This window comes from Myotis nattereri (genome assembly GCF_964212035.1).
Source record: "Myotis nattereri genome assembly, chromosome: 6".
In the NCBI taxonomy this organism is placed as follows: domain Eukaryota; kingdom Metazoa; phylum Chordata; class Mammalia; order Chiroptera; family Vespertilionidae; genus Myotis; species Myotis nattereri.
The window spans coordinates 62,759,291-62,775,622 of NC_138081.1; the positions used below are offsets into that span (position 1 = coordinate 62,759,291).

General features: G+C 41.9%; 2 protein-coding genes across 2 annotated transcripts in view; both read right to left on the reverse strand.

Moving 5' to 3' along the window:
• Window positions 1–8: 8 nt before the first annotated feature.
• LOC308521053 (protein C1orf43) lies at window positions 9–1,786 on the reverse strand. Its single transcript, XM_081093861.1, has one exon. It carries the CDS (start codon window positions 1,616–1,618, stop codon window positions 857–859), a length of 762 nt encoding a protein of 253 aa, XP_080949987.1. The 5' UTR covers window positions 1,619–1,786; the 3' UTR covers window positions 9–856.
• Window positions 1,787–4,600: 2,814 nt separating this feature from the next.
• Window positions 4,601–16,332, reverse strand: part of PPIL6 (peptidylprolyl isomerase like 6) — a gene marked incomplete at its 5' end in the record, with an annotated part of 34,579 nt that continues 22,847 nt past the window's right edge. Inside the window, 2 exons of the mRNA XM_081093866.1 lie at window positions 4,601–5,373; window positions 10,311–10,446. Of these exons, the coding sequence (XP_080949992.1) occupies window positions 5,262–5,373; window positions 10,311–10,446 (248 nt within the window). The 3' untranslated portion in view covers window positions 4,601–5,261. The remainder of the gene's footprint in view (window positions 5,374–10,310; window positions 10,447–16,332) is intronic.

Sequence of the window (16,332 nt, forward strand, 5' to 3'; positions counted from 1 at the left end):
AGAGGAGAAAGAAATACCAATGATGTGAGAATCACTGATTGGCTGCCTCCTGCATGCCCCTCACCTGATCGAGCCTGCAACCCAGGCATGGGCATGTGCCTTGACCAGGAATTGAACTGTGACCTTGTAGTTCATTGGTCAGTGCTCAATCACTTGGTCACACCGGCTGGGCTGAGCCAGTTTTCAGGAGTTAGGGATGGTGGTGGGCATTAGGTGTAACTACAAAGGGGTAGCCCCAGGGAGCTCTCTGTGGCACTGGATAAGTTCTGTGTCTTGATTGTGGTGTCAGTCATGTGAATCTACACGATAAAATGACAGTACATGTACCAATGTCAGTTGCCTATTTTAGTACTGTACTGTAGTTGTATAAGATATGCATATTGGGGAAACTGCATGATTGGCACACAAGACTACTATTTTTGTAACTTCCTGTGAGTCTATCATTTTTTTTATTGTTTAATTGTTCATTTTATTTATTTATAAAGTCAGACCAGTGCATTGGTCTGACCATTCTTCCCGTCACCCCAACTCTCTCACCCTTGAAATTATAGTCTAGAAAGGGGCAGATGAACTATGATCAAAACCAAGTGAGGATTTTTAAGGAAGCTCTGACAGAAACATTAAGAAAAACATCTTAATTCAACTCCAGAAAAAAAGTGCTACCAAGGGAAAATAAAGTCTTAACTGGTGTTTTGAAACTGGCCATAAGGAAGGCTTGGAGAATGATTCTCTAGGCATGAGGTCTAAGAGCTGTGGACACGACCCAGGAGCTTCAGCTGATCCAGATGACCTGAGGGGCACCCAGCAAGCACCGTGCAGTCTCTCTGGCTCCATCCACAGCAAGTCCTTGAGTGCCTCACAGAGTGCTCTCTAGTGTGTTATAGTTGTCCTTAAAGCTCTTCAATTCAAGGAAGTGCTTGGCACGTTTGCTCTTCTGGCTGGAGGGGAGGTATGTCACCTGGATGGTTGTTGGGGAGACTTCAGGAGACTGGGTTAGGTCTTTGGCTGCTGACTGATGCTGTCGCTGGGAGTTCCCACTCCGTGCTTTGACCACTGTGGCCAGCTCACTCAGGGCCTCCTGATAGCGCAGGTACTCTCTCTGGCCAAAGACCCCAGTCCCATAGCGGGCTGTTTCATAGCCATCCAGCAGGGTATCAATGAGGGCCTTGCGCACACCCTTGAAAGGAGTACTAGTGTTTCGAAGATCTAGCAGGTGGGAGCGAAAATTCTTGCCCATTAAGGAACGGGGATGCCGGCCTTCAGCATGAAATGGGATTTCAGAGGCACGGATGGCATCCAGAGCTTTCATCCTGTATAAGTAGTTGTAGCAACTCTGATTTCCCTGGGTGTCCAGCTGCAGCAGTCTTGCATCATCATCCGCAAGGAGCTGAGGTTCATACTTGATATCCTGAACCCTGGATAGTCGAATATCAATCTCCTCTTTTAAGTCCTTGGGGGCATTGTGTCCCACAGGGACGTGAGGTCCCCTTCGGGATTTCATTGCAAAGCGCATGATTTGCCTCTTCACAAAAATGAACAGCAGCACAAACACCAGGCTCCTGTAGGCCATCACCAGCACGACATTCACCCCCGACAGCCAGTTGCTGCTGGACGCCATGGCCTCCCCACCCCGCGCAGAACTGCTCCGGTTTACCCCGCTGCCCTGCCTCGTCAGCCCAAGCTCCTCCGAGGCAACGGCGCCTGGGTTCTCTGAAACCCCCCGGCCATTTCCTTACGCGGAAAGACCAAGGATGACCCGGCCAGAAAACATGGCGGACGGGGGAGGCCCTATCTTTTTTTTTTTTATATTTTATTGATTTTTTACAGAGAGGAAGGGAGAGGGATAGAGAGTTAGATCGATGAGAGAGAAACATCGATCAGCTGCCTCCTGCACACTCCCTATTGGGGATGTGCCCGTAACCAAGGTACATACCCTTGACCAGAATCGAACCTGGGACCCTTGGGTCCGCAGGCTGACATTCTATTCGCTGAGCCAAACCGGTCAGGGCTATCTTTTTTTTTTTTTAAGTATATGCCTACCTTTGGCAAGCTCCAAGTCAATTAGAGATCTGTCTCTATAAGACTGGCTCAAAGAGACTTCATGTTTTTGTTTTGTCTTTTTAATACGTATTTTTTAATTGATTTCAGAGAGGGAGAGAGAAAAACATCCATGATGAGAGAGAATCATTGATTGGCTGCCTCTTTCCTGCACATCCCACTCGGGATCCAGCCCGCAACCGAGGCATGTGCCCCTGACCAGAATTGAACCCAGGAAGGACCCTTCAGTCTGCAGGCCAATGCTCTATCCACTGAGCCAAACCAGCCAGGGCCAAAGGGACTTCATGTTTGAAGACAAATCTAAGGGCAAGAAAAGCATAATGGCTCTGGGCAGGGCAGGAGCAGAATGGTGATGGCGGTAGCAGCTGAGCAGGGTCACCACTAACAAGCATGTCACTGACTAAAAAAAAGAGGGCTGAAACCATTACATCTTGCAATGATTCCCAAATGACTAGTGCCCAGCATTTAAATAAGAACCTTTGGGGAGAGAGCTAAATGCACAGAATCCCTGTCTCACACATCTTAGAGACTCTTGAGTAGGGCAAGGACAGGGTCCAGCAGTCTTGTTGAAAAAGTTTCCCAGGTGTCACGGGTTTGAAAATCTCAGATTAATCTCTGATAAAGCTGGGTCCCCAATAACATTTCAGAGAAGAAGGGAGAGAGATAGTTAGAAACATCGATGAGAGAGAAACATTGATCAGCCGCCTACTGCACACCTCCCACTGGGGATGTGCCTGCAACCCAGGTACATGCCCTTGACCGGAATTGAACCTGGGACCTTTCAGTCCGCAGGCCAATGCTCTATTCACTGAGCCAAACCAGCCACGGCTGTAGTGTGCATCTTGATGCACAATATGGTTCACCACCACCACCACGACACATCAATAAAACCAACTTATTGAAATAGTATCTTAGTCTCCTGGCCTGTACAATGGAGTTTGGAAAATATGCTTCCAGTTATATAAAATTACTAGTAGATGATTTACTCTAGTTCTTTGAATGAGAGAATCCTATGCTTATTATAAATTATTTTTGAATATTTTCCTCACTGGTGGTAAAGAAACTAGCTTCATTGTTTTCTTTTGTTATAAACAAGAACTCTAAAACTGAGGGTTTATCTAAATTATGTAATTCCTTCCTCACCAAGGTTAGCCCCAAATACCTTCAACTTGCATTTTGGCTTGGTTTTCAGGACTTCTTATTTCCATTAGGATTCCTCTCTCCCACAGCCTGGATTTTAGGCTTAATGAAAATGGAAACTTGAATTTTAGGGTGATGATCAGAGGACTTGGGCTGAGGCTATGTAATGAGCACAGCTTCTTGACACCCCCCATCCCCCCACCCCCATTTCCTCCTGGGTGGTTGGGGCAATGGTATCCTCCCTGCCCAGGGTGAGGTCAGTTGCAGGAAGCTCCAAGAGCAAAGTCACCAAGCTTCTTATACCCCCAACCACGTCACTCGAAACCTCCCGAATAACTACTTCATATGATGGTAAAGGCTGCCATGTAGGTACCTGATTACCTAAAACTTCTAGCTTCCAGGTGCAGTTTCCTCCTACATTTTTGTGCCATCTTAATGCATTGGCCATGGCTATACGATAACGACTGAGTATCACCACATGGTCACATCACAACTGCACAAGGATGACTGGGCACATTCAGTAAGTTTTCTTGTGAGGCATGAGGGCTGGGAGGAACTCAGCACAGCAAGCCTGACAGGGCTTCCCAACACCCTGTGCTCTATGCTAATTTAAGAAGTTTCCAGGTGGAGGATGAACTTTCATCAGTAGCTCAATCAGCAAGGTACCCTTGAAATGGAAAAGGATACTTACATTTATTGAATTCCTATATAATTGTCATAAAAAACCACGAGAGCTCAGCACTCTTGTCTCTAGGTTATAGCTGAAAAAACAAATTTAGTGAGTTTAACTAATTTGCTCAAATTCCAAGGCTGGTAAATCCTCTTATTTTTCTGAATTAGGAGAATAATTTTGAGTTCTAATTGGGATGGTTGGAACACAGAACATAATGTTTAAATATTAGCCCTCTCCTGCTAACATCCCTGTGGTAGATATAAGGGGAGCTTGTCAGCCCTGTCCCAACCATTTAGTTAGGGAGACTAATACAAAGGAACATGCAAGACAAAAATGTCCCAGGCAGTTAATTTAGGTGCTAAGAAATGACATAAAGAAGAAATCCTTGGGTATTTAAAATACCCAGATTAATTTGGTACTTATTTGGCATCTAGAATGATATAGAAACTCTACTACACATAGAAAGGACAGCTCGGCTAGTGTGACTCAATGTTTGAGTGTCATGGTTCCATTCTGGTCAGGGCACATGCCCAGGTTGCGGGCTTGATTCCCAGTAGGGGGTGTGCAGGAGGCAGCCAATTGAAGGTTCTTGTCCATGTTTCTCCCTTTCTCTCTCTCAAATAAATAAAAAACCTATTGCAAAAAAATATTTTAGGATTCAAGGGTCATTCATTAGGTACTGCTATAAATTAAGAATGGCTTTGGCTACAAGTAACAAAATACACAACCAACATAAACAGGGCTCTATTTTTCTCATACAGTAAGAAGTCCAGAGATGGGTAGTTTTGGGTATTGGTTCCACAGCTCAAGAGTTGGGACTGACATCTCTGCAGTTTTCTTGGCCTTTCTTTTATGGCTCTAGCCCAGCCATGGGCAAACTACGGCCCGCGGGCCGGATCCGGCCCGTTTGAAATGAATAAAACTAAAAAAAAAAAAAAAAAAGACCGTACCCTTTTATGTAATGATGTTTTCTTTGAATTTATATTAGTTCACACAAACACTCCATCCATGTTTTTGTTCCGGCCCTCCGGTCCAGTTTAAGAACGCATTGTGGCCCTCGAGTCAAAAAGTTTGCCCAACCCTGCTCTAGCCTCTCTGCATTCAAGACTGATGAAAGGCAAGGGTCAGGACCACTGGCATTCTACTCCTGGCCAAAATGGTATCCCATGACCACTCCTGGTAGCAAAGGAGGCTGGGAAATTGAGTTTTGTGCTTTTATAGTCTAGACGGCAGAGGCAAGAAAAGGAAAGGGAAATACTGGGTTTTGGGTGAACCAACTGCTACTGTGTCTGCGACAGTTTTCAAATTACATTTTATCAAGCATGGTTTAATTAAATCTAGAAACAGCTGATCAGATACATAATAAACTCGGAAAATACTGATTTGAAAATCAAGCATAAACATTTCCACTGTCAATAATTGTACATTGTTGTATTGGTCTTTCATTCTCTGTTGGAACCAATTCCAGTTGTTGAAGAACGTCTGTTCCTTCAATCAATTGCCTAATATAGGAGAAAAAGTGAAAAATTTAGTCAGTCATACATTTCCACATTTAGCTTACATTCCTAAATTGAGTCCTACCCTGCTTAGCTAAGGATATTTCCTACAAATTAAAGTAACATTGGTGATTAATAGTTCTAAATGTGTCCAGAGTGCCATGGTTCCACATCTATCTGGGACCCTTCCAAATCTGTTATTCTCACTACCGTCAGGGTGAAGTTTGAAAAATGCAAATCTGATTTCACCTCCCTGCTTAAAACACTTCCACAATTTCCCATTATGCTTATTATAAAACCCAAAATCTCTACCATGGCTGGCCTCCCCACACCTCTCCAGGACTGTCTTGCAGCATGTGCCCCTTGCTCTCTGCTCCAGCCAGACTGGCTTTTAGTACCTCAGTAGCACCTTGAGCCCTTCCTGTCACTGCTGTCTCCTTTGCTCTTGTCCCCACCACCAACCCCTATGTCTGGTCAATTCCTGGCCTTCCTTTAGGTCTTAGCTCAATCATTTCCTTGTGGAAGTTTCCCAGGTCCCTTTATAGGAATAATCAGGGGTAAATTTGATATTTACTTGAATACTTCTTTGATTCATTTCTGATTCATTCATGAGGGCAGAGAACATGCCTTTGCTAAGTGCACAATACCTAGCACATAGTAGGCACCTATTCAACATCCATTGAATACATGAATAAAAGATACATGAACAAAGTCACCATGCTGGTTTCAGTATCTGTAGACGTTCACTGGCCACAAGCTAGAAATCTGAGTGGAGCTAATCTGATGGTTCTCTCAAAAAGACAGTCCTAAACATGTGCTCTCTACCAATGCTTGTATTGAGGCATGGCTCAGGGGAAGGTCAATTTCCATTTTATGAACCTTCATAGGGACATGGTCAGTGCTGACACTGATCATGCTCTAGTCATCTTTGTCTGCCTCTGGGCTCTATTTTTGCCATCCCAATCAGAAACCATGACAGAGCAGGACACAAGGTACATTCTGAGGATGAAGAGCAGGGGAAAAGGGACAGATTCACCTCTGTCCAAAAAGAATGTGAAGCCTCTTCTCGAAACTGGTTTCACAAATACTGAAGGAGCACCTACTGTGTGTACCTCCTCATTGTTACAGGTATTAGGGCACAAGATGAGACCCAGTTCCTACTTTGTGGTATTCACAGTGTGTCATAGAGGACAACCAGTTTCATTTTCTTAATCAGAGAGGTTTCTGACCTAAGCCTTGAACGGAATTTTGGCAAACTGAAGCGAGGCAGAATGAACAAAAAAGCAAAGGCTCAGAGGTTGTTCTGTGAATGATGGTACTCTGGTCTAGCTTATAGCTCAGCTGCCATGTCAATAGCTGCCAAATCCACGCCTCTACACCTTGCCAGCTTGAATACCTATTTCTGGGATTCAGGAGTTACCACCTGTCTGTTGTATCTTAATCCAAATCATAACTTGTCCATCCTGAATTCATGATCTCTCCCATATCCTTTTTGTCTTCTCTAGCTTGGTGAATGGCACCAACCATTCAACTAATTCCAAAATCCTTGGAGTTCATCTACCTTCACTGCCCAAATATGGGCATGTGTGGCTATTTCTATTTAATTAAAATTAAATAAAATTTAGTTCCTCAGATGCATTAGCCACATTTCAAGTGCTCCAATTGCCAGATGTAAACTTTGTGGTTAAAATGTAAAATGGCATGAAGTTTCTCCATGGGATGAAGAGTTAATAATTATCCCTATGGAGTGACTGGGATAATCTAATACTTATTCAGAAAAATTCTAACACTTCACATCATTTCAGGGAAGAAAAAGTAAACTTCAATGAATATTCACTTCAATAATCAAGTAGCGATATGAAACACTAAAGTGATGAAAAGTATATTCATCCACTGTAGGTCTACAGGCCTATAAGCATCTTGCTAATAATCTACTTATATAAAAACCCTGGGTGGTGTTCATCACGACCAGACCAGAACCGTGACCAAGCGGAAGTTAGTCAGTCCTGCAGGGGTTGTCTTGGCAACAGCTGCGCCCTCCCCTGAGCTGTTTCCCAGAGCTATTTCCTGTAAGGGTGGGGTTTGAGGCAGGAACCCACCCTGGGAGCGTGGAGGCAGATCTTTATAAAGTGTGCCGCGCCAGCACAGCCAAGGGTGAACCTGAGTCGGGGCAGCTGAAAGGCTTAGAAAAGACAGACAAGAGAATGAAAGCTTGGTCTCGGTGGGATGCTGCTTCTCTGAGACACAGCAACCACGCCCACAGCCATGCCTTTATTTTATAGCAGATGCTACGAGGCAAAGTAAGGGCGTGACCAAGATGTTTACAACATTCTCCTGGGTTTCAATCCTACTCAACTACATGCACCTGAACTCTATCAAGCCTACATCACTCAGGCATGTGGGGCCACATGTTCGGACCATAGGTTCAAGCTTACAACTACAGCTGTTGGTTATAATTGTGCTGGGAGGGCCCTGCCCTCCAAGCTGGAACTTGCATGTGGCAATGAGAGGACTATGCCCTCTCATCATTCCAAGGCTTAAACCTATCCAAAACTCTGTAGTGGCTCCCCACAATAAAGTTTTAATCCTGTTTCTTTGTTACTAATGTTGTGGCCCCACCCCATAACAAAGAAACAATTTCTGGAGGATGAGGCCCAGGAATAAGAATTTTAAAAAGATTCCCAGGTGATTCTAATGTGCAACTAAGGTTGAGAACCACTGCTATAGATAATATTAAAAATATATCTAAATGTGCAATTCTTTGTCCAAAAAATGAGCATGTTCAAAAATTAAATGAAGAAAATTTGGATATACTCGATGGAGATTTTTTACACATATTTGAGTGATGATTCCATTGATTCCACAGATGATGCTGAAAAGGAAAATTTTCCCATCAAATTTCTTAATAATATTACTCCTTCAGAAATGCCATTTCATAAATTAAAATTGAAAGTGGGTGCAATCATCATGCTATTGAGAAATCTCAATAGTAAATGGGGTCTTTGTAATGGTACCAGATTTATTATCAAAAGATTATGACCTAACATTATTGAAGCGGAAGTATTACCAGGATCTGCAGAGGGAGAGGCTGTTCTGATTCCAAGAATTAATTTGTCCCCATCTGACACTGGCCTCCCATTTAAATTGATTCGACGATGGTTTCCCGTGATGCCAGCATGTGTGATGACTACTAATAAATCACAAGGACAAACTCTAGACAAAGTAGGCATATTCCTACCTGAACCCATTTTTGCACATGGTCAGTTATATGTTGCTTTCTCTCGAGTTTGAAGAGCATGTGATGTTACAGTTAAAGTTCTAAGTACTTCATCACAAGGGAAATTAGTCAAGCACTCTGAAAGTGTTTTAACTCTTAATGTGGTATACAGGGAGATATTAGAATAAGTTTAATCACTTTATCAGTCATTGTTTGCATCACTGTTGTTTTTATGTTTTTGTTGTTTTCATGTTTTTGTTTTCATATCATGTTTTTGTCATTTTTATATCATGCCTCTGTTCTTGTTATATCTTTTTGTTACTGTTTATTTATTAATAAATTTATATATTATTTTCATATACATTTTACTAATTTCCTTTCATCTCTCACACTTCTATTATAGAGAAAGGGCAAATAGCAATATTAAAATATCTCTAATTTCCTTTTTTAAAAAATATATTTTATTGATTTTTTACAGAGAGGAAGGGAGAGGGATAGAGTGTTAGAAACATTGATGAGAGAGAAACATCAATCAGCTACCTCCTGCACACTACCCACTGGGGATGTGTCCGCAATCAAGGTACATGCCCTTGACCGGAATCGAACCTGGGACCCTTGACTCCGCAGGCCGATGCTCTATCCACTGAGCCAATCTGGTTAGGGCGATTAATTCCCTTTTAATGTGCAAGAATTTCATGCACCGGGCTACTAGTCTATATATATATATAAGCCTAAGTGACCATTCAACTGGTAGCTATGACGCTCAATGCACAGGCATGGAAACATGGAACAGACTAATGAATCTCGGGGGGAGGGTAGGAGGGGAAGGTGGGAAATGATTAACCAAAGATCTTATATGCATACTAGGGTCCCTCGGCCTGGCCTGCGAGGATTGGGCTGAAACTAGCAGTCTGACATCCCCCAAGGGGTCCTGGATTGCGAGAGGGGGCAGGCCAGGCCGAGGGACCCCACCGGTGCACAATTCACCAGGCCTCTAGTATTCTAATAATTACCAGGGATATCTCCATATTTTAAATTGTTCAGTAAAAAAAGGTTACTTGTGCCCAAGCCATTTTTCTTCAGTAGTTAGATCTCGGTGGCCCAAGATCGAAGGGTAGTGGGTTTTGCATCTGGGTCAAGGGCACATACCTTGGTTGCAGGTTCCTCAGCCCCAATAGGGGCATGTGCAGAAGGCAACCAATTGATGTGTCTCTCTCGTGCCAAAGTATCTGTCTAGATGTCTCTCTCTCTTTCTCTCTCCCTCCTCCCTCCCTTCCACTCTCTAGAAATCAATGGAAAAAATATCCTCAGGTGAGGATTTTAAAAAGTTACTTGCAATTTAGATAGTTTTCATCTATCTCTTCACAGTATTTATGGATAATTAAATGGTTTCATCTCACTTCTGCATCTAAATATATCTACATTATTAAGTACTATGGTATTATTCAACATAATTTAGATTTGGTAATATCCTTTAGGCTGAACAAAAATGGATGAATGGATGGATAGATAAATAGAATATTATAATGGCTGTGCCTCCTAAATATTTTCTGGTTTTTATGGATAGCAAGTTTCTCACAAAATGTTTCTAAATGTTTGTATTTGTATTACTTTTGCTTTTAAATTCTTAGTTACCCATAGACTTCATACAATACTTAATCCAATTTTTTTGAACCACATTTTTACATATATGACTATAATATACACTAACTTACAATACACATACCCAAAAGCCACATATTTTTTATCTAGATAGGGAGCTGATTGTAGCGTGATGTAGAACTGTGAACCATTGCTGTGACGGCCTTTGTTGACCATTCCAAGAACTCCCCTTTTATTATGAGGAACTGAAAAGCTTTCATCTAGAAAAGACAATAAACAGTAGGTCATTAAAATATTTCTATTATCACATGATCTCACTCATATGTGTAATCTAATAAACAAAATAAACTGATGAACAAAATAGATACAGAGACACAGAAGCATGGAACAGACTGGACTCTCAAGGGGAAGGCGGGGGTGAGTTAGGTCACATGAACAGGCATGGACTTTCAATAAAGAGTAAAAGGAAGTTACGGAAAGGTAAAGGCTATGGTAGAAACTCAGAACCCTCTCATTACACTGCCTGAGTCAGGAGTTCTGTCTACCTCTGCCACTTACAGGAAGACAAGGAGTAGCCCTTACTGCTCTGTGGTTAAAACGGACATCATTTGTAACATATGATGTTAAGAGTGAAATGGAACTGCTTGTTTGAAATAGAAATCAGAATTCATGTGAAAAAATCAGTTTCTGAATTTATTTAAAATAAAGCTCATTCTGATTCAGAGATCAGAAGGGAGAGAGTGTGAGAGCTGAATGGTGTGATCCATAAAAGACTAGGACAAAAAGGGAGCAATGGTGTGAAAGGGTTCTGAAATGTAAAGGTCAATTCAATTTCCAATAGATACACCATAATTCCGAAAAACAAAGCTCATTCTGATACTTATAATGGAAGCAACTACTTTTAAGTGTTGGAAACTGCATTGCACTCTCCGGTAAAAGTATAATCAGGCAGTTTGGGTCATTTCCATATCATTTTCTGAGGACCGTTATGTCAAGTAGACTTTCTGACCTCAATCCTACAATATCAATTTTTAAAAACTACTGCTCTAATTTTACCATCAATATTTTAATAAGTTATTCACTAATTTCTTGTTATAGAAAAGTAAATCAAGTGTGATGCCTAGCAAGATGGGTATTTTTTTTCTATTCATTTTTAGAGACCGTGGAAGGGAAGGAGGAAGAGAGGCAGTGAGGGATATGGAATTATTTTTTATTTATAGAAGATGGAGTTATTGAGGATAGACGAAGGTTTTTCTTGAAAAAGATGATGAGGGTTTGCTTTATAATTATTTTTAAATATACATTTATACCTTCTATACATAGGATATATCTCACCAAAAAAAGTTCTTAAATAGCTACCCAGATATCAGTTCTTCTTATTTAAAATGTTTTTTCTTTATTGATTTTTTTTAGAGAGAGAGAGAGAGAGAGAGTCATCAATTTGTTGTTCCACTTATTTATGCATTTGCTGGTTGATTCTTTTTTTTTTTAAATATATTTTATTGATTTTTTACAGAGAGGAAGGGAGAGAGATAGAGAGTTAGAAACATCGATGAGAGAGAATCATCGATCAGCTGCCTCCCGCACATCTCCCACTGGGGATATGCCCGCAACTCAGGTACATGCCCTTGACCAGAATCGAACCTGGGACCTCTCAGTCCGCAGGCCGACGCTCTATCCACTGAGCCAAACCGGTTTCGGCTGCTGGTTGATTCTTGTATGTGCCCTGACCAGGGGATCAAACCTGTAACCTTGGCATATCTGGACAACACTCTAACCAACTGACCTACCCAGCCAGGGCTTCTTCAGTTCTTGTTTCTAATAAAAAAAAAAAAAATACTTTTGTAGCCATAGCTGGTTTTGCTCAGTGGATAAAGCATTGGTCTGCTGACCAAAGGGTCCTGGATTCAATTCTGGTCAAGGGCACATACCTTGGTTGCAGGCTCCTCCCCAGCCTGGGTCCTGGTCGGGGCTCATACAAGAGGCAACCAATCACTGTGTTTCTCTCACATTGATGTTTCTCTCCGTCTTTCTCCTCTCTTCCACTCTCCCTAAAAATCAATGGAAAAAATATCCTCGGGTGAGGATTAACAAAAAAACCTTCTGAAGAATTTTCAGTTGCATTATTGAGTAGATAGTACATCAGGCTCTGTGCTTTTTATTAATGTCCAGTTTCATTTAAAGATCTTGAGATTAGACAAATAGATTTTTAAAAATTGATTTTAGAGAGAAATACTGATTTGTTGTCCCACTTATTTATGCATTCACTGGTTGATTGTTGCATGTGCCCTGACCAGAAATTGAACCCTAAACCTTGGCGTACTGGGATGCTGCTCCAGCCAACTGAGCTACCTGGCCAGGGTAGATAATTAGACTTTAAGTGATGTGTCTATTAGGGCCCAAGCTAATATTAAGAAACTCATCTACTTAATGTACCAAGGATAATTTAGTATTTAAAAATGTATGCTTTTTTTTTTTTTTTGGCTTTTCATATAACTGACCATTTCTCTAGTCAGCCCAAGCCAATCTAGTCACCAATCCTTCAAGGATGGGAAGGACTAGGATTATTATACAAAGAATAGAAGGAGAAAAAAAGGGTTACTATTCATCATCTAGGGTTTGGGAAGACAAAAAAGCAAAATTCAAAGCAAAAAAGGTTTTCCTCAAGTTAAAAAAAAAAAAATAGCCAATTTATAAAATAATCATCAAATTAAATGATATATTCATTCTTTTGAATTCACTGTGTTCAACTTAATAAAAGTAAGTTTTGTGGTTGTAGTGTTTTTAACAAGCTCTGGGTTTTAATTCTGCATCTCACAGAAATAGGGTCCCATGAGAGAAATTTGGAGGATGGACTCTCAGTCCGATGTATTAACAATCCACAGGGGTGAAAGGAGGAAAACCCATGCTGTGGCTGTTCTGAGTACTCGTCATGGTCTCTCGCCCACAGTCATCTGGAGCATCCCTCTCTTCACTTGATTGGTTACTGGATTTCTAATTCTGCATTCCACACAAACAAAACAGTAACAGAAACTTCCCTAAACACACTGGGCCTCCCTAGGCACCAGAGGCCAGGCCTCCATCTGGAGACCAAATCCCCACAACTGTCTAAGGATAGAAACGAAAGATAATTAACAGAGCCACAGGGATGTCCAGAGGGGCAGGTGAGCAGATGAGCTAAGACAGTGGTCGGCAAACCATGGCTCCCGAGCCACATGTGGCTCTTTGGCCCCTTGAGTGTGGCTCTTCCACAAAATATCACGTGCGGGTACGCACATACACTGCGATTGAAACTTCCTGGCCTATGCACAGAAGTCGGTTTTCGGCCTGGGCGAGTCTATTTTGAAGAAGTGGCGTTAGAAGAAGTGGGGGGGTGTCGGGCGGTCGGGCTATAGGAGACACGGCGCAGGTGGGCCCCAGGATACGGGGGAGGTACACTGTTTTGAGGTACGTTCGCAGAGGTCGACCCCTTCCAACTCTCCCACCCACACTTACCTACCTGAAACAAGTATAAAAGACAAGTGTGGATGGGAGAGTTGGAAGGGGTCGACCTCAGCAAACGTACCTCAATTTGGCTCTCAAAAGAAATTTCAATCGTTGTACTGTTGATATTTGGCTCTGTTGACTAATGAGTTTGCCGACCACTGAGCTCAGAGATGGGTCTCCTCCTGGACAGAAGGCCCGAGTTGTCTGAGACTGTGCCTCCGAGCAGAAAGAGTCTGGGTGATCTGCTAACAGCTGTGGCGGGAGTGGAAGGGTGGATTCTCATTGGGATTAAGGATGCCAGGAAAGCTTCCAGGAACAGCCGGTCTGCACTGAACTCATAAGCTGCTCTGGGCCACTGCCCCCACTCCCAGACAGTTAGTTGTTCTTTCTTGTCGCACAGCACTTAGTTCTTCCTTTGGAATAAAAATCAACACAGCACCGATAGTTTACCTGTTTAAGCATCTGTCATCACAAAAACACTACAATCCTGGAGGGTGGAAACTTGGTCATATCATCTTTGTTTCCAAAGGCACTGGCACCACTGTAGGCACCAAACTAGGAGTTTCCTGATTTATGAGTAAATAAATGAATGCTGTCACTTGCATGGTTTCATTTGATAAAGCTGTCTACATGATTTTAAAAGGAAACTAGCTTTTACTTTTCCCTTACACTTTGGCCACTGATTCAATATTATTTTTTCAAACCTTTTCAGCCCGGCTGGTGTGGCTCAATGGTTGAGCATTGACCAATGAACCAGGGAGTCACAGTTCAATTCCCAGGCAGGGCACATGCCCAGGTTGTGGGCTCAATCCCCAGTAGGGGGTGTTCAGGAGGCAGCCAATCAATGATTCTCTCTCTTTTTTTATATATATATATATATTTTATTGATTTTTCACAGAGAGGAAGGGAGAGGGATAGAGAGTTAGAAACATCGATGAGCGAGAAACATCGATCAGCTGCCTCCTGCACACTCCCCACTGGGGATGTGCCCGCAGCCAAGGTACATGCCCTTGACTGGAATCGAACCTGGGTCCCTTGAGTCCGCAGGCCAACGCTCTATCCACTGAGCCAAACCAGTTAGGACAATGATTCTCTCTTATCATTGATGTTTGTATCTCTCCCTCCCTCTCCCTTCCTCTCTAAAATCAATAAATATATGTCTTTTTTAAAAATTAAAAAATAAAACCTTTTCATTACATTAAAATACAGACACAAAAAAGCCACAGAAAACAAATATATAATTATTAATTATTATAAAGCAAACACCTTTTTAACCACCACTCAGGCCAAGAGAAGAATTTTGCCAGCCTCCCCTTAAGCCCCTAATTAAGTCCCTATCCACACCCTCAAAGCCACTATTCCCCTGACTTTTACACAATCAAGTACTTAATGTTTCCTTATAGTTTTACCATCTAAGTGTGCATCCCCCTAGGTAGTATAGTTTAGTCATTCCCATTTTAAGACTTGTTATACCTTTTATTTTTTTTTATTTTTTATTAGTTAAGGTATTACAAATGTGTCCTCATCCCCCGCCCCCATTAACCCCCAACTTGTTATACCTTTTTTTCCCCAATATATTTTATTGATTTTTTACAGAGAGGAAGGGAGAGGGACAGAGAGTTAGAAACATCCATGAGAGAGAAACATCGACCAGCCGCCTCCTGCACACCTCCTACTGGGGATGTGCCCGCAACCGAGGCACGTGCCCTTGACCGGAATCGAACCTGGGACCCTTCAGTCCGCAGGCAGACGCTCTATCCACTGAGCCAAACCGGTTTGGCACTTGTTATACCTTTTAAATCTCTTTTAATCTACAGGTTCTGCCTCTATCCCTTTCTTTTCCTTACACTTTATCTGTTAATGAACCTAACTATTTAACCTCTAGAATTTCTCCCAGCCTGGAGCTTGCTCGTTGCACACACATGGTACAGTTCAATATACTTATTTCTCTGTTCTCTGTCCTGTCAGTTTGGCTATATTACTTGTGTGGAAAATGCTTATTTCACCTTGATTGATAAGTTAGAGAAGGAGTTGAGCATAATGAATTTTGCCCACTCAAGTGCAATTTCCTCCGGGTGTTTCGTAACCAAAACATATGTGTAACACTGTTTCTGTTTTTATTAGGTTACTGTCTTATTTTTTAATGTGTCACTGAGAACATTTTGTTTTTAATCTCATTTCTGCCATAAGTCCTGTGGTTTTTATTGCATGATTTTACATAGCACAGAGATCCTTAAGAACACATTATGGCAGAACTGGTCATATTTCTTGCAAATGGGCAGCTGGATCCAGAAGCTCAATCAGACTCCTGTTCTATCCCTTTGGTGGTGTGTTCTCCCAACAAAAGGCTCATAATATCCTGTTTTCTATTCTGTTTTGGGGATGATAGCCGAGACTGATGCAGCAAACGCCTACATCCAAATGCCTATAATGGGGGCAGCAAAATGGTGATATTCCATTATTTCCTTTTCACTAATAATTGGAACACTTATATGATAAGATGGTTCCCCTTGTCTATAGTTTAGTCTAGTTCTCATAGAAAAGGCAAGATAAATGGTTGATTCTCTCTCTATATTTATCAGTTTTCAAAATAATGAATTTATTACCTATCATTCCAGAGGGGCAGGTGAGGAGATGAGCTGAGACATGTCTTCCATTGG

Coding starts and splice junctions, on each gene's coding strand:
- LOC308521053 (XM_081093861.1), bottom strand. CDS start 1,618: ATGGCGTCCAGCAGCAACTGGCTGTCGGGGGTGAATGTCGTGCTGGTG.